The 19493-nt window shown below is 38.2% G+C and overlaps 1 protein-coding gene across 1 annotated transcript; it reads left to right on the forward strand.

Annotated features, from left to right (window-relative positions):
• Positions 1 to 1713: 1713 nt before the first annotated feature.
• LOC113818977 (glutamate receptor ionotropic, delta-1) lies at positions 1714 to 7476 on the forward strand. The gene is made up of 5 exons (XM_070125025.1): positions 1714 to 1758; positions 3675 to 3886; positions 4275 to 4518; positions 5947 to 6159; positions 7232 to 7476. The coding sequence occupies exons 2-5, from the start codon at positions 3715 to 3717 to the stop codon at positions 7449 to 7451; spliced, it is 849 nt and encodes a 282-aa protein (XP_069981126.1). The 5' UTR covers positions 1714 to 1758; positions 3675 to 3714; the 3' UTR covers positions 7452 to 7476.
• The last annotated feature ends 12017 nt before the right edge of the window (positions 7477 to 19493 follow it).

Genomic DNA, 19493 nt, shown 5'->3' on the forward strand with positions numbered 1-19493 from the left:
GGGGGGAAGGGGAAAAAAAAAAAAAAAAAAGGGCAAAAAAAAAAAAGGGGGAAAAAAAAAGGGGGGGGGGGAAAAAAAAAAAAAAAAAAAAAAAAAAAGGAGGGGGGAAACAAAGAAAAAAAAAAAAGGGGGGAAAAAAAAAAAAGGGGGGGAAAAAAAAAGGAAAAAGGGGGGGGGAAAAAAAAAAAGGGGGGGGGAAAAAAAAGGGGGGGGAAAAAAAAAAAAAAAAAAAAAAAAAAAAAAACCCCAAAAAAACCAAAAAACCCTTTCCCCTTTTTTTTTAAAAAAACCCCCCCCAAAGGGGGGTATTTAAAATTTTGGGGAAAAATTTTTTTGGCCCCCCTTTTAAAAATTTTTTAAAAAAAACCCCGGTAAAACCCCCCCCTTTTCCCCAAATTTAAACCCGGGGGAAAAAAAATTGGGCCCCCCGGGGGGGGGTTTTTTGGGGGGAATTTTTTGGGGGGTTTTTTGGGGGGGGGTTTAAAAATTTTTTTTTGGGGGGGGGGGGGGGTTTTTGGGGGGGTTTTTTTGGGGGGGTTTTTTGGGGGGGGTTTTTTTTTTTAAAATTTTTTTTTTGGGGGGGGGGGGTGGGGGGGGAAAGGAAAAAGGGGGGGGGAAAAAAAAAAAAAGGGAAAAAAAAAAGGGGGGGAAAAAAAAGGGGGGGGAAAAGGGGGGGAAGGGGGAAAAAAGGGGGGGGGGGGGGAAAAAAAAAGGGAAAAAAAAAAAAAAAAAAAAAAAAAAAAGGGGGGAAAAAAAAAAGGGGGGGGGGGAAAAAAAAAAAAGGGGGGGGAAAAAAAAAAAAAAAGGGGGGGGGGGGGAAGGGGGGGAAGGGGGGGGGAAAAAAAGGGGAAAAGGGGGGGGGGGGGAAAAAAAAAGGGAAAAAAAAAAAAAAAAAAGGAAAAAAGGGGGGGGGTTTTTGGGAAAAAGGGGGGGGGGGGGGGGAAAAAAAAAAAAAGGGGGCCGGGGGGTTTAAAAAAAAGGGGTTTTTTTGGGGGGAAAAACCCAAAAAAAAATTTTTTTGGGGGGGGAAGAAAAAAAAAAAAATTTTTTGGGGTTGGGTTTTTTTGTTTTTTTTTTGGGGGGGGGGTGGGAAAAAGGGGGGAAAAAAGGGGGGAAAAAAAGGGGGAAAGGAAAGGGGATTTTGGGGTTTTGGGTTTTTTTAAAGGGGGGGGAAGGGTTTTGGGGGGGGGTTTTGGGAAAAAGGGGTTTTTTTTGGGGGGGAAATTCTTTAAAAGGAAGGGTTTAAAAAAAAAGGAAATTTTTTAAAATGTTTTGGGAAAAAAAAGGGGTTTAAAAAATTTTTTTAAAAAAAATTAGGGGAAAAAAAAAAAAAATTTTTTTTTAAAAAAAAAAAAAAAATTTTAAAAAAAAAAAAAAGGGGGAAAAAAACCCTTTCCTTTTTTTGGGGAAAAAATTTCCCCCCCTGGGGTTTTTTTTTGGGGGGAAAAAGGGGGGGTTTTTAAAGGGTTTTTTTAAAAAAAACCCCCCAAAAAAAAGGGGGGGTTACCCAAAAAGGGGGGGGGGGGTTTTTTTTAAAAAAAAAAAAAAAAAAAAGGGGGGGGGGGGGTTTTTTTTTTTGGGGTTTTAAAAATTTTTTTTTATTTTTAAAAATTTTTAAAAAAAACCCCCTTTCCCCAAAAACCCCCCTTTTAAAAAAAAAAAAAATCCCCCAAAAAAAAACCCCCCCCCCCCTTTTTTAAAAAAAATTCAACAACGAAGCACCGTCGTCGATTTTCTTGTCAGCGTCGCAGTTTCCGGGTAAGTCGTTGGTGACAAAAAAAAAAAAAAAAAAAAAAAAAATCGTGTGTTGGTAGTCCGGGTAAGTCATTAAAAAAAAAAAAAAAAAATCGTGTATGTGTTGGTAGTCCGGGTAAGTCACTAAAAAAAAAATCAAATCGTGTGTGTTGATAGTCCGGGCAAGTCATTAAAAAAATAAAATCGTGTATGTGTTGGTAGGATTTTTGTTTGTTTATGTTTATGTAGTATGATGGTTCCTACAGGATCGTGTGAATAAGGCCGGGGATAATTTCAGGATATAGGGTTAAGGGTTAAAGAAATCGTGTATATGTTGGATTTTGTTTCTTTGTTCTATGTAGTGTGATGGTTCCTACAGGATCGTGTGAATAAGGCCGGGGATAATTTCAGGATATAGGGTTAATAAATAATCGTGGGTCAGGGATAACTTCAGGAAATATGGCTAAGGGTTTAAGAAATTGTTCATATGTTGCTAGGACTTTGTTTGTTTATGTAGTGTTGTGATGATGTAATGATGGATGATGTGGATATTTTAAATTTGAAGTGATTATAATGATTAGGACAATAATTTATGTAAAATGACTGTAGTAAAGTGACTTTAGTGATTATATATTAAAAAAAAAAAAAACATGATGGAAAGTGATTACACTGATTATATTGGCCGTGAATTGAGATACGAAATATACATGTATACTTTCTGAACAATGGATGAGACGATTTCAGAAACAGCTGATACACAGATATGTCTATTTCTTTGGGTTAATTAAATTGAGATCAGTCATTTCATACGTCATATAATAATTCACTAAAAACTATATGCAATATGAATGGCTGAAAAATTACTGAAATTGATGAATAAATGTTTAGATACTTATGTAATTATCTTAATGATGAATAGATACATAAATAAATCAGAAACTGACAAAATTGATGAAATAAATAAACACAAAAAAAATCTGAGACTGATAAATTAAACGAACTGATGAATAAATAAACACATAAATCTGTAACTAATCTAATAAATAAATAATTAACAGATGAATACCTAGATCCAAAAGTAATTAAATAACCAACTAATGTTCATGTTAATCTTACATGAAAAATATCTATTTGAAAATGCACTATTAATAAAAATATATATAAACAGACAGACACAAAATCGAACAAATAAAAGCAAACAGGACTAAAACCGCCATCAACTTCATTCCACAAAATACAGTTACAGAATCGAAGAACAAATAACTACAAATAAATCAGTAATTGACTAAATAAACAGAAAAAAACTAAATCCACAAACAAAAGCAAACACGACCAAAACCATTATTATTATTATTATTATTATTACTATTAGCATCATTATTATTGTTATTATCATTATTATCATCATAATCATAATCATTATTATCATCATCATAATCAGTATTATTAGAATAATAATAATTATCATTATCATTATTATCATCATCATCATCATTATTATTATTATTATTATTATTATTATTATTATTATTATTATTATTATTATTATTATTATTATTATTATTATTATTATTATTATTATCATTATTATTATTATTATTATTATTATTATCATTATTATCACTACTATTATTATTGTGATGATTGATGATGATAATTATTATTATTATCATTATATCATCATCACCACCACCACCAACACCGCCACCATCCTCCTCCTCCTCCTCCTCCTCCTCCTCCTCCTCCTCCTCCTCCTCCTTCTCCTCCTCCTCCTCCTACTCCTCTTCTTCTTCTTCTTCTTCTTCTTCTTCTTCTTCCTCCTCCTCCTCCTCCTCTTCCTCCTCCTCCTCCTACTCCTACTCCTCCTCCTCCTCTTCTTCCTCCTCCTCCTCCTCCTCCTCCTCCTCATTACCACAAACCTAATTAACCCAAAATAACAGCTACAGAATCGCCCTGAAACGTCCCTCCAACTCGGACTACATGTGGACAGTCTACACCAAGCAGTTCGAGAGGGACGCTTGGCTGGTGACGGCGGCGGTGACGGTGGTTCTGGCCGTCCTCGTCTTCGTCGTCCTCCGTCTGTCTCGTCGGGAGGAGAAGGTCTCGCCGTCCTGGTCTGCGTTCACGGTGCTGGGGATCATGTTCGGGCAAGGTGAGGGAGGGAGGTTGGGGGAGGGAGGGAAGGGAGGTTGTTGGGGGGGGATGAGGTTGTTGGGGGAAGTGAGGTTTTTGAAGTGAGGTTTTTGAAGTGAAGTTGTTTGAAGGAATGAGGTTGTTGGGGGAAGTGAAGTTGTTGGAGGGAGTGAGGTTTTTGAAGTGAAGTTGTTTGAAGGAATGAGGTTGTTGGGGGAAGTGAGGTTGTTGGAGGGAGTGAGGTTCTTGAAGTGAAGTTGTTTGAAGGAGTGAGGTTGTTGGAGGGAAGTGAGGTTGTTTGAGAAAAATGCAAATAAACAAATAAACGATAACCAAATAACAAACAACCAAACAACAAAAACGACCGATAACCCCCCCGCCCCTTCTCCCCCACCCCCCTTCCTCAGGCTCGCTCCTGGAATTCCGCTCCCCCGCCGGCCGCGTCCTGATGGTCAGCGTCCTCCTGCTGCAGGTGGTGGTCCTGGCCTTCTACACCAGCAACCTCGTGACAGACCTTGCCGTCAAGCCCTCCCTCCCCCCCCACGAGGGCCTGGAGGACATCCACAGTGACCCCTCGGTGACCTTTGGCATCGAGAGGGAGACGGCACTGGATGGCATCTTTCAGGTCAGCTGGATGGGTCGAGGGCGGGGGTTTGTGGGGGGGGGAGGGGGGGGGACGTCACTTTCGTCGGTGTTGGTATTGTTATGATCGTCACCATTATCATCGTATCTCTCATTGTTATCATCATCATTCTCCTCATTATTTATTAGCGTGATCATCACCATTATCATTTCTTTCATTGTTGTCATCATTCTCTTCATTATTCTCCTCCTCCTCCTCCTCCTCATTATCCATATCCACATCATCATCATCACCACCACCGCCATTATCATCATCACCACCACCGCCATTATCATCATCATCACCACCACCGCCATTATCATCATCACCACCGCCATTATCATCATCATCACCACCGCCATTATCATCATCATCACCACCGCCATTATCATAATGATCACCACCACCGCCATTATCATAATCATCACCACCGCCATTATCATCATCATCACCACCGCCATTATCATCATCACCACCACCGCCATTATCATCATCATCACCACCGCCATTATCATCACCACCACCGCCATTATCATCATCATCACCACCACGGTCATTATCATCATCATCACCACCAGCGCCATTATCATCATCACCACCCCCACCGCGATTATCATCATCATCACCACCACCGCCATTATCATCATCATCAGCATCATGCAGATCTTCATTACCATCACCTCCTCCCTCCTTCTCCTTCTTCTTCTCCTGCTCCTCCTCCTCCTCCTCCTCCTCCTCCTCCTTCTTCTTCTTCTTCTTCTTCTTCTTCTTCGTCTTCTTCTTCTTCTTCTCCTCCTTCTTCTCCTCCTCCCCCTCCCTCCTCCTTCTCCTCCTCTTCTTCTTCTCCTCCTTCTCCTCTCCTCCTCCTCCTCCTCCTCGTCCTCCTCCTCCTCCTCCTCTCCCCCTCCTCCTCTCCTCCTCCTTCTCCTTCTCCTTCTTCTTCTTCTTCTTCTTCTTCTTCTTCTTCTTCTTCTTCTTTCTTCTCTCTTCTTCTTCTTCTTCTCCTCCTCCTCCTCCTCCTCCTCCTCCCTCCCCCCCTCCTCCTCCTCCTCCTCCTCCTCCTCCTCCTCTCTCCTTCTCCTTCTCCTTCTCCTTCTTCTCCTTCTTCCTTCTTCTTCTTCTTCTTCTTCTCCTCTCTCCTCCTCCTCCTCCTCCTCCTCCTCCTCCCTCCTCCTCCTCTTCCTCCTCCTCCTCCTCACCACCACCACCACCACCACCACCACCACCACCACCACCACCACCACCACCACCACCACCACCGCCACCACCACCACCACCACCCACCTCCACCACCACCACCACCTCCACCACCACCACCCACCACCACCAGCCACCACCACCACCACCACCACCGCCACCACCACCACCACCACCGCCACCACACCATCACCACCTACTACTACCCCCTCCTCCTCCAGAGCTCGACCACGCCCCTCTACCGGTCGATCTACCTTTAGAACCCTCAAAGCCGAGGACACCGTCGATTCAACAGAAGAAGGGATGCGGCGAATCTACCGCGAGAGATATGCCTTTCTTGTGTGGGAACTTTTCCACACGTTGAACTACCAGGGGGACTGCGAGAGCTACCTTCTCCCTCAAAAGTACTTCACTGATCACGCCTCCTTCGTGTTGGCGAAGGGTTCTCCCCTCACGCCCCTCTTCAACAATGTGTGAGTTGGTGGGTGTTTGGGTGTTTGCTGGGGGTGTGGGGGTGTGGGTTTTATTCTATTATTTTCTCCTTTTTTCTTTTTTTTCTCTCTCCCTCTCCCTCTTTCCTTCTCCTTCCCTCTCTCCCTCTCCCTCTTTCATTCTCCTTCCCCCTCTTTCCATCTCCTTCCCTCCTTCCCTCTCTCCCTCTCCCTCCGTCCCTTTCTCCTTCTCCCATCTTCCCTCTCTCCCTCTCTCTCTCTCCTTTCTCCCTCTCTCCCTCTCTCCTTTCTCCGTCTCCCTCTTTCCTTCTCCTTCCCTCCTTCCCTCTCCCTCTTTCCTTCCTCTTTCCTCTTCCTTCCCTCTCCCTCTTTCCTTCTCCCTTCCCTCTCTCCCCCTCCTCTCTTTCCTTCTCCTTCCCTCTCTCCTCCCTCTCCTCCGTCCCTTTCTCTCCTTCTCCCCATCTTCCCCTCTCCCTCTTTCCTTCTCCTTCCCTCTCTCCCTCTTTCCTTCTCCTTCCCTCTCTCCCTCTTTCCTTCTCCATCCCTCCATCCCTCCTTCCCTCTTTCCTTCTCCTTCCCTCTCCCCCTTTCCTTCTCTTTCCCTCTCCCTCTTTCCTTCTCCTTCCCTCTCTCCCTCTCCCTCTTTCCTTCTCCTTCCCTCCTTCACTCTCTCCCTCCCTCTTTGCTTCTCCTTCCCTCTCTCTCCCTCTCTCTTTCCTTCCAACCTTCCCTCTGATCCCTCCTTTCCTCCCTCTCCCTCTCTATTCCTCTCCTTCTCTTCCCTCCTTCTCCCCTCTCCCTCTTCCTCCTTTCCTCTATCCCTCCCCTCTCCCCTCCCTCCCTCTTTCCTTCTCCTTCCCTCTCTCCCTCTCCCTCTTTCCTTCTTCTCCTCTTCCTTCCCTCCTTTTCCCTCTCTCCCTCTCACTCTTTCCTTCTCCTTCCCTCTCTCCCTCTCTCGTTCCTTCTCCTTCCCTCTATCCCTCCTTCCCTCTCTCCCTCTCCCTGTTTCCTTCTCTATCTCTCCTTCCCTCTTTTCCTCTCTCCCTCTCCCTCCTTCCCTCTCCTCTTCACTCATCCCCATCTTCTTCCACAGCATCCTTGACCTCAGTTCGTCTGGCCTCCTCTCCAAGTTCTGGCTGGAGGTAAAAGTGACCACCAACGACTGTGACGCCCTGGAGACCGCGTCCTTGGAGTTCCTGACGGTGGTGACGTCCTTCCTGGTGCTCGTCGTGGGGGCTGTGGTGTCCTTCGGTCTCCTGGGGGCGGAGTGGCTCCTTTCGCGAAGAATCTGGGGGAGGTCCTGGGGGATGTGAGAGGAGCAGGTGGAGGTCTTGTTCGATGGGGGTGGGCCGGGTTTGGGGGAGGGGAGTGGAGGGTGAAATTGGGTGGGGAGTGAAGGATTGAGGGAGGGTGACCCAATGGAGGGAAGAGAAGGAAGGGAAGGCAAGGGAGAGGAGGGGTGGGTAGGCTGTGAGTGTGAGTGAAGGAGTGAGAGAGTGAGTGGAGAGGAAGGAAGAGAAATAAGGGAGGGAGGGTGGGTAGAGAGATAGGTAATGGGGGGAGGATGAGGGGAGTGAAGGAGGGAATGGGTGATAGTAGGAAGAGGGATGAGTAAGGGGTGTGAGGGAGGGAGGAGAGAGGGAGGGAGGGTGGGAAGTGGTAGGGGAGTGAAGGCAGTGAGGAGAGAGGGTGTGAGGGAGTGAGGGGAGAGAAGGAAGCAGAAGTAATGAGGAGGGAGGGTGGGTAGGGTGTGAGGGAGTGAAGGAGTGAGAGAGTGAGGGAGAGAAGGAGGTAAAATAAGGGAGGGAGAGAGTGGGTACGAGAGATAGGGGAATGGGGGAAGTGAATGAGGGAGTGGAGAGAGGGAGGGCGGGTAGGGAGAGAGGATAGGGGTAGGACAGGCCACAGTAGGGAAGAGAGGGAAGGAAAGGTACGTATCAGGGTTGGTTTGTGGGTACAGATGGGAGGGCCAAGGAAGAGGGAGGGGGATGGGGAGAGACGAGAGGAGAGTGAGAGAGAGAAAGGGAGGGAGTGAGAGAGAGAAAGGGAGGGAGTGAAAGAGAGAAAAGGAGGGAGTGAAAGAGAGAAAGGGAGGGAGTGAGAGAGAGAAAGGGAGGGAGTGAGAGAGAGAAAGGGAGGGAGTGAGAGAGAGAAACGGAGGAAGTGAGAGAGAGAAAGGGAGGGAGCAGTGAAAGGAGGGAGAGAAGAGGAAGAGAGGAGTGAAGGAGAGAGAAAGAGGAGGAGGAGTGAGAGAGAGAGAAAGGGAAGGAGTGAGAGAGAAAGGGAGGGAGTGAGAGGGAGAAAGGGAGGGAGTGAGAGAGAGAAAGGGAGGGAGTGAGAGAGTGAGAGTGAGTGAGAGTGAGAGTGAGAGTGAGAGTGAGAGTGAGAGTGAGAGTGAGAGTGGAGAGAGAGAGAGAGAGAGAGAGAGAGAGAGAGAGAGTAGAGAAAGAGAAACAGAGAGAGAGGGCGAGAAGAGAAGAGGAGAGAGAGAGAGAGAGATAGATAGATAGATAGATAGATAGAGAGAGAGAGAGAGAGAGAGAGAGAGAGAGAGAGAGAGAGAGAGAGAGAGTGAGAGAGAGTGAGAGAGAAAGAGAGAGAGAGAGAGAGAGAGAGAGAGAGAGTGAGAGAGTGAAGAAGAGAGAGTGAGAGAGAGAGAGTAGAGAGAGAGAGTAGTGAGAGAGAGTGAGAGAGAGAGAGAGAGAGAGAGAGAGAGAGAGAGAGAGAGAGAGAGAGAGAGAGAGAGAGAGAGAGAGAGAGAGAGAGAGACAGACAGACAGACAGAGAGAGAGACACAGAGAGACAGAGAAAGAGATAAATAGATAAATAGATAAATAGATAGATAGATAGATGGATATATATAGAGAGATTGATAGCGAGAGCGAGAAAGGTGGGGGGGAGGGAGAATAATAATAATTTTGCCTCATCTTTTTTTTCTGCATTCTGTTTAAGCATGAATTCTTGAGAAGAGTTTTGGTGTGATGGAACATGTCTGAACATTTTACTATGTATGTTTTTTTTTTTTTTTTTTTTCTTCCATCTCTTTATATATATCGCTCTATCAATTTATCCATCCCTCTGTTTATGCCCCTTCATGCACCAGCTATCTATCTATCAATTTATCCATCTACATCTGTCTATCCTTACATCTATCTTTCTTTCTGCCCATTCATCTATTATCTGTCCATTTATATCTGTCTTTCTATCTCTATCTATCTATCTTTCTCTACATATATATGTCTACTTACCTGTCTACCTATTTATTTACCTATCTATCCATCTATCTACACATGTATCATGCATATTAATTTGAACATTTATATATTTTTGATACTATATTAACAAATTCACAGGGTGCTTTTTTCGTTAATTTAATCAATGATGTAACAAAACAGTAATAATAAAAATGATCGAAACAAAAAGATTTCGTGACCTTATAATAAACTTCTATATTACTGCTATCATTATTATCATTATCATTATATTAGGACCATTTAATAAGGACCTAAATGTTGAATATATTTTTCTCAACCTTTCAGCATATATTTTAGCTGTTTTTTGCGAATAAATGGTAAAAGATACTAATAATAATGATAACAATGATAAGGATAATGATAGTAATAATAGTAGTAATAATGATAATGATCGTGATAGTGAAAATGATCATGTGGTAATGATGATTAGTTCCAATGATAATAATTGCCATAATAATTAGTTACTGGAATACTAATGATAATAACGAAAACGGGGATAAAATAATGGAAATAATGAGGAAAATAATACTATTTTGGTTACAAAATAATATCATTATCCTTATCATTACTCTCCTTATTATCACTATTATTATCTTTATCATTATTTTCGTTACTTTTAATTGTTTTACTAGTTGTAGTATTAGTATTATTATCATTATTATCATCATCATTCTCATTCTCATTACAATAATGAGTAATAATGACAATGATGATAATGAAAATGATGATAACAATAATAATGATAATGATAATAGTAATAATGATAATAATAGCAATAATAATGATAATGATGATGATGATATTCACAATATTCATTCTACCAATGAAATTAATTATGATAATACTAGTAACATTACAAAATCTTAATGCTTAATCATGAATTCTCCCTTTGTTATTTGCTCAGAAACGTATCAGTATTTTTATGACATAATGCTTTTTAATCTTCTATTGCTATAAGGGGAAAGAAAATGTCAAATAGTGTATATCTTATTTATTTGAATTGATCGGCAGTTTACAGGAAGTACGTATGCACGCGCACACACACACACACACACACACACACACACACACACACACACACACACACACACACACACACACACACACACACACACGCACACACACACAAATATCTATCTATCTATCTATCTATCTATCTATCTATCTATCTATCTATCTATCTATCTATCTATATATATATATATATATATATATATATATATATATATATATATATTATGCCTATGTATGTAATATTACTCATTATCAATCACCACTTGCTACAGTATCAACAACAGAAACACATATTCCTTTTCACCCTTACAAAAGATCACTCAAAAATCGCACAGACATCAACATCATCACTACCAGATTCTTCTATCTCTCAATCCACTGAAATATCTGTTATCTTATCTTATCAAAGAGAAATATCAGTAGGATTCCATGTGGACAGCACACCTGGATCTCACCGTCACTTGAAAAAAGAAAAAGATTATTGGTATCTAAATCATAGCTGGGTTACTTATAATATATTGATAATAATGGTAATGATGATAAGCTGCTGGTAATAAAAACAAGAAAAAAAGAAAAAGACAAAAATATTGATATGTTTATCGAAATCATAGCTGGGTTACTTATAATATATTGATAATAATTGTAATGATGAGAAGCTGCTGATAATAAAAACAAGAAAGAAAAAAAAGAAAAAGATTATTTATTATGTTTATCGAAATCATAGCTGGTTGATTATAATATATTGATGATAATAGTAATGATGATAAGCTGTTGATAATAAAAAAGGAAAAAGAAAAAAAGTTATTGGTATGTTTATCAAATCATTGCTGGGTTGATTATAATAGACTGATGATAATAGTAATGATGAGAAACTGTTGATAATGAAAAAAGGAAAAAGAAAAAAGTTATTGGTATGTTTATCGAAATCATAGCTGGGTTACTTATAATATATTGATGATAATAATAATGATGATAAGCTGCTGATAATAAAAACAAGAAAAAAAGAAAAAGACAAAAATATTGATATGTTTATCGAATTCATAGCTGGGTTACTTATAATATATTGATGATAATAGTAATGATGATAAGCTGCTGATAATAAAAACAAGAAAAAAAGAAAAAGACAAAAATATTGATATGTTTATCGAAATCATAGCTGGGTTACTTATAATATATTGATGATAATAGTAATGATGATAAGCTGCTGATAATAAAAACAAGAAAAAAAGAAAAAGACAAAAATATTGATATGTTTATCGAAATCATAGCTGGGTTACTTATAATATATTGATGATAATAGTAATCATGATAAGCTGCTGATAATAAAAACAAGAAAAAAAGAAAAAGACAAAAATGTTGATATGTTTATCGAAATCATAGCTGGGTTACTTATAATATATTGATGATAATAGTAATGATGATAAGCTGCTGATAATAAAAACATGAAAGAAAAAGAAAAAGATTATTGGTATGTTTATCGAAATCATAGCTGGGGTGATTATGATATATTGATGATAATAGTAATGATGATAAGCTGTTGATAATAAAAAAAGGAAAAAGAAAAAAAGTTATTGGTATGTTTATCGAAATCATAGCTGGGTTGATTATGATATACTGATGATAATAGTAATGATGATAAGCTGTTGATAATAAAAAAAGAAAAGAAAAAAAATATTGGTATGTTTATCGAAATCATAGCTGGGTTGATTATAATATATTGATGATAATAGTAATGATGATAAGCTACTGATAATAAAAACAAGAAAGAAAAGAAAAAGACAAAAATATTGATATGTTTATCGAAATCATAGCTGGGTTGATTATCATGTATTGATAATAATAGTAATGATGATAAGCTGCTGATAATAAAAAAAAGAAAAAAAGTTATTGGTATGTTTATCAAATCATAGCTGGGTTGATTATATTGATGATAATAGTAATGATGATAAGCTGCTGATAATAAAAACAAGAAAGAAAAGAAAAAGAACAAAATATTGATATGTTCACCAAAATCATAGCTGGCTTACTTATAATGCATTGATAATGATAGTAATGATGATAAGCTACTGACAATGAAAATAAGAAAAAAAAATATTAGTATGTTTATCAAAATCATAGCTGGGTTAATTATGTATTGATAATAATAGTAATGATGTTAAGCTGCTGATAATAAAAGCATCAGCAATAGTAGCATTAATAACAATGGCAATGATAATAATGATGGTAATAACAATAAAAAGGATAATAACAAAAGTCATGATAATAATAAAAATAATGAAGATAATAACAATGAAAATAAAAGATTAACAATAACAATTATAATAACAAAAATCATGCTATTAAGTGGTCAATTCATTTTAATCGATTCAGTCAAAGGTGGTCTTACATCTAAGTGGACATAGGTGATATATTCGTAGCTTCGTAAGACGCGAGAAAAAAAGAAAAGAGAGAGAGAGAGAGAGAGAGAGAGAGAGAGAGAGAGAGAGAGAGAGAGAGAGAGAGAGAGAGAGAGAGAGAGAGAGAGAGAGAGAGAGAGAGAGAGAGAGAGAGAGAGGCAGAGAGGCAGAGAGGCAGAGAGGCAGACAGAGACAGGCAGACAGAGACAGGCAGACAGAGACAGAGACAGAGAGAAAGAGAAAGAAAGAAAGAAAAGAACCATCTTAATTCAAAACCAAAAACCACACAACACACGTCGATACTAACACACTGCCGCAAGCGAAATTCACAAGCAGATTCGCTGTTCTGGTCGTGTTGTTGTTTACACTCTCAGCTGGCAGCAACGTGTCCAGACGTGTGCAATCAGCTGACGAGACGCACGTGCCAACAGGTGTTCCGACAGTGTTGCAGTTTTTGCCTGGTGAGAATGGAAGTTGCTTGTGTAAATAAGTTTAATTAGTGTGTAAATAAGTTTAATTTGATAATGTGTTACTGTTGCTTGTGGAAATAACTTTAATTAGTGGTTCAATTATGATAATGTGGTACTGCTACTAATACTATTGCATCTAGTATTGATAATAATGGTATAATAAAGGTGATGACGATAATAGTAATAATGATGATAATGATAATACCGGCAATAAGGATAGTAATGATGACGGTAATAATGATAATGATAATGATATCCTTAATAATAATGGTGATGATATCGATAGTGATAATTATGATAATAATGATAAATGATACTACTACTAATGATAATACACTACTAATAAAAACAGTGATGATGATAATAACAATAATAATGATAACAATGATAATAATGATATCAACAATTATAACAATGATAATATCAACAATAATAACAATAATAATAACAAAAATGATATCAACAATACTAACAATAAAGATATCAGCAATAATGACAATAGTGATAACAATAATGATTTCAACAATAATACTAATAACAATAATAATAATGATAACAATCACAATAACATTGATTATAACAATAATACCAATAACAAAAATGAAAATAATAATCATAACAATAATCATCATCATAACAATAACAACAAAAACGACAACTACAACAATAACAACAACAACAACAATTAAAGCCAAAAAGAAACTAATTTTCTTTGTTACCAAGATTATCCTGCTCGGTCACCATCATAACAATAACAACAAAAACGACAACTACAACAATAACAATACCAACAACAACCTAAGCCAAAAAGAAAATCATTTTCTGTCTCTTACCAAGATTATCCTGCTGGGTCACCATCATAACAATAACAACAAAAACGACAACAACAACAACAATAACAACAACAACAACAATTAAAGCCAAAAAGAAACTAATTTTCTCTCTTGCACAGAATTGGCATATTGATGCAAAATGTATATATTCATATGGTGATGTTTTATATGCTTTATATAACTCCTAATTCCCACTGTAGCGAACATCGTCGTGTTGGTGGAATGGTTTATCGTGTGGCTTCGAGACTTGTTCCATGCATATAGTTCTGAAGTTTATTATGCAAAAAAGCTATTTCAACAAGATGCAATCTTACTACAAGTCGATGATATTTCTTTATCATTCACTAGTTACATAATAGCATGTAGATATATAGATACGTGTGTACTTAGTCATTGAATATCAGCTAAGATTAAGTATTAATTATTCCATTTAATGTGCTAATATGACTAATTATATTTCATTACTGAGGACTTACTACATTTGGTTTTTATTAATTCTATTAATCAGTAAAGCAAAATAAAAGAACGGGCCTACGTATGATTCCACACTTGGCATGGGACAGTCTCGAACGCGGGACTCGGGGAATCCGAACCCAGACCGTTAACCATTCTTCCATTCGGACGATCTCTGATTTAATGAAATTTACGTGGGTATATAAACTATGCATATTTGACATCACTCTCTCACTCACTCTCCTTCCTCTCTTTCGTCCTCAACCCTCCCTCTCTCTTTTTTAGATGTGCACAGAAACTCTAACGGATGGTTAATAATATACAGACTATTGTATTCAAATTATAATCGTAATCGTTCAACCATGAACTGCAAATAAGTTAATAATAAACAACGATATTAACAACTGAACATACTTTTCCTTTATGAAAATGCAACAGCACATTGTCAATAATAACTATTATTTACCATGTATGTGTGTGAGTTAAGAAACGTAGATAAATATGTACATAATCTATCAGTTACAATTACACATAAATATGGGTACTACATTTTCATAAAACAATATTTATATCTTATTACTGAAAACAATATGTTTTTCTTAACTGATCCATCAATTCTGTAATGTACGTAGCAATTAAAGACAAAAGAACTGGCCTCCATGTGATTCCACACTTGGCATGGGACAGCCTCGAACGCGGGCCATTAACCATTCCTTCATCCCGACGATCTATATTCATATGAAATTTACATTAGCATATAAACTAAGCTTTTATAATATCATTCTCTCTATCTCTCTTTCCCTCCTCTCCCTCTCTCGCTTTATCAATATCTCTATATTTAACCATTTATTAATCTCTCTCTCTCTCAACCGGACATGCACAAAAAGAACCAAACCCAATTTCTCGGTGACATATTAGACGAAAGGTTGACATGGAAGCCCCGTGTCAGTTATGTTGGGAATAAAATAAACAAGTTGGCGTCATTTATCAGCTCCGAGATTCACTACCACTCAAAGCTTGTACGCAGCTTTATTACTCTCTCATTTACCCCTACTCAGCCTCTTGGCAAATAATACGGGGTTCTGCCAACAAGAGCATCATCAACAATCTATTCATCACACAGAAAGTGTTCGTACTATTTCAGGTCTAAGGGAAAATGATCACACGAATGATGCATTTAGAAATCTCAAAATCTTAAAACTATGAGAGATAAACATATATAGTTGCAGTATCCTTGTATATAAACATTACATTGCCTTCAAACAACTATTTTCAGGAAAGGCAAAATTCTAGACACCCACTAAGAAACAATAACTTACCTCAAATTCCCTTTGTCTCTCCTTCGCCCAATCCCAGTAAAGCATCCTGAATCAAGGCCCAAAAATTCTGTGACAGCCTCCCAACCTACGTTAGAGATAAAACCTCACTGTTGGCATTCAAAAATTCTCCAAAACATTTCCTTTGTCACTATACAAACCTCATACCAACATAGTCATCCATGTCCTGTATGATATTTATGTTTTATATTATATTATGTATATTCTTTTCTAACTTTTTTGTACAAATGTAATATTTGTGTGTATGTGCGTGTGTTTACATGCATGTATTTAGATGTATGCGTGGTCATAGATATACACATATGCACACTGTGTATGTACGTATGTGTATCTACACCTGTATATGTATATGTATATGTATGTATGTATGCATGTGTACAAATAAGTACATGCATTTATGTTTATGTCTGTATATGTGATTACAGGTGTATGTGTATGTAGATGTCTGCATATATATATATATATATATATATATATATATATATATATATATATATATATATATATATATATATGTATGTATGTATGTATGTATGTAAACTGATTAAATGAATTTTAAGTGCCTGCAAAGGGAGCTTTTTTTTTTTTTTTTGCTCCTCTGTACTCATTCTTTGGCTAAATAAACAATTTGAATCTGAATCGCTCTCTCTTTCTCTCTCTCTCTCTCTCTTTCTATTCCCCTCATTCTCTCTCTCTCTCTCCCTCTATCGATCTTTCTCTCGCTTTATATGTCATTCTTTCTCTATCTCTTTATACATAATCACTTATTACTCTCTTTTTTTCTCTCTCTTTCTTTATATCCCCCACATTCTCTCTCCCATCCTCTCCCACCCCTTCTCTCTCTCATTCTTTCTCTTTCTCTGTCTCTCCTCTATCTCTCTCTCTCTCTCTCTCTCTCTCTCTCTCTCTCTCTCTCTCTCTCTCTCTCTCTCTCTCTCTCTCTCTCTTCTCTCTCTCTCTCTCTCTCTCTCTCTCTCTTTCTTTCCCTCCCTCCCTCCCTCCTCCCCCCCACTCTCTCTCTCTCTCTACTTTATCAATATCTCTATATTTAACCATTTATCAATCTCGCTCTCTCTCTATCTATCTCTCTCCCCCCCTCTCTCTCTTTCTCTTTCTATTCCCCTCATTCTCTCTCTCTCTCTCTCTCTCTCTCTCTCTCTCTCTCTCTCTCTCTCTCTCTCTCTCCCTCTATCAATCTCTCTCTCGCCTTACAAGTCAATCTCTCTATATCTCTTTATATTTAACCATTTATTGCTCTCTTTCTCTTATTTTCTCTCTCTTTCTTTATGTCTCCCACATTCTCTCTCACTCTTTCTCTCATGCTGTCCCACCCCTTTTCCCTCTCTTTCTCTTTCTCTGCCTCCTCCCCCCCTCACTCTCTCTCTCTCTCTGTCTCTGTCTGTCTGTCTGTCTCTCTCTCTCTCTCTCTCTCTCTCTCTGTCTCTGTCTCTCACTCTCATATTTTGGTAATAAATTTGTTAGAGAATTTGTCTGAAAGCAATTGTAATTATCAAGTAATTAGTAGACATCGCTTTTCATTCTTTTTTTGCATTCGCTTCTCTTGTGTAATCTTTTTATATTGATTTCCATTATCTTTCTATCAATCTTGCTCTCTCTCTTTATCTATCTAACAATTTCTCTCTCTCTCCCTCTCTCTCTCTCTCTCTCTCTCTCTCTTTCTTTCTTTCCCTCCCTTCCTCCCTCCCCCCCACTCTCTCTCTCTCTCGCTTTATCAATATCTCTATATTTAACCATTTATCAATCTCGCTCTCTCTCTATTTCTCTCTCCCCCTCTCTCTCTTTCTCTTTCTATTCCCCTCATTCTCTCCTCTCTCTCTCTCTCTCCTCTCTCTCTCTCTCTCTCCTCTTTCTCTCTCTCTCTCTCCTCTTTCTCTATCTCTCTCCTCTCTCTCTCTCTCCCTCTATCAATCTCTCTCTCGCCTTACAAGTCAATCTCTCTATCTCTTTATATTTAACCATTTATTGCTCTCTTTCTCTTATTTTCTCTCTCTTTCTTTATGTCTCCCACATTCTCTCTCACTCTTTCTCTCATGCTGTCCCACCCCTTTTCCCTCTCTTTCTCTTTCTCTGCCTCCTCCCCCCCTCACTCTCTCTCTCTCTCTGTCTCTGTCTGTCTGTCTGTCTGTCTGTCTCTCTCTCTCTGTCTCTGTCTCTCACTCTCATATTTTGGTAATAAATTTGTTAGAGAATTTGTCTTAAAGCAATTGTAATTATCAAGTAATTAGTAGACATCACTTTTCATTCTTTTTTTGCATTCGCTTCTCTTGTGTAATCTTTTTATATCGATTTCCTTTATCTTTCTATCAATCTTGCTCTCTCTCTTTATCTATCTAACAATTTCTCTCTCTCTCTCTCTCTTTGGTTTTCTGTGTATCAATCTAGGTCTATCCTCTCGCTTTTTATCTCTCTTATATTTTTGAAAAAGAATTTATTAAACAATCAGTCTGAAAGCACCAAAGTATTTTTTCCATTTACTTTTGCATTCATCTGTTGTTTAATCTTTCTATGTCGACTTCTTTTGTTATCAAGGCGTACATTCTGGATTAAATTTGTCTCTCTCTTATTCTTTGTCTTTCTCTCTCTTTCTTTCTGTCTCTCTCTTTTTCTCTCTTTTTATTTGTCTCTCACTCTTTCTCTCTCTCCCTATCTTTATATCGATCTCCATGTTATAAATTCGTACATTTTAAAATTAGTTCTTTATCCATTTATCTATCAATCTCTCTCTCTCTCTATGTCTCTCTACTCGTTATTTACTATTCACGAAACTATTAGATTTTCTTTTCCACAGTGACAGTAAGAGTAACTTAAGTAAATAGACCAAAGTTTATTGAACAGGTGTTAATAAATGCCTATTACCTTGCCAGCATTCCTTGGATCATTATTAAGGTATTATACAGCCATTTATGATTATGATTTCTAGTTTTTAGTATGCACTCCCTTAGTGCTATTTGCTTTTAGTTTAGTCATTATCGCTGTTGTTGTTATTATCATTATTATTGTTATTATCATTATTATTATTATTATTATTATTATTATTATTATTATTATCGTTATTATTATCATTATCGTTGTTATTGTTGCTGCCTGTATTATTTTACTGTCGTAAGCGTCATCGTTAACATCACCACTGTTATAATCATTACCATCATTGTTATTGTTCTGAGCATAACGTTTTATCATTAGTATTATTTTCGTCACTAGTAAAATTCCTGTTATCATCATCGTCATCATAATAATCATATTTGCCATATTCTCATCACTGATATGCCCATTGTTATATGTCAGATGGATAGACAGATTGGTACTGGATATAATGAGAGAGAGAGAGAGAGAGAGAGAGAGAGAGAGAGAGAGAGAGAGAGAGAGAGAGAGAGAGAGAGAGAGAGAGAGAGAGAGAGAGAGAGAGAGAGAGGAATTATCATAGAATAGGACATGTGATAAGGAAATGAGTACTACGACCTAGCAAAAAGGTATGCTTTTAAAAACTGTACTTCATACCTTCTTATGCCTCATATCATATTATTCTTGAGAGATGTTAACGAGAGATCTTAGAATCGTAAAAATGCTGTTTCTGTTT

The sequence above is a fragment of the Penaeus vannamei genome, chromosome 9 (assembly GCF_042767895.1).
Source record: "Penaeus vannamei isolate JL-2024 chromosome 9, ASM4276789v1, whole genome shotgun sequence".
Taxonomy (NCBI): Eukaryota; Metazoa; Arthropoda; class Malacostraca; order Decapoda; family Penaeidae; genus Penaeus; species Penaeus vannamei.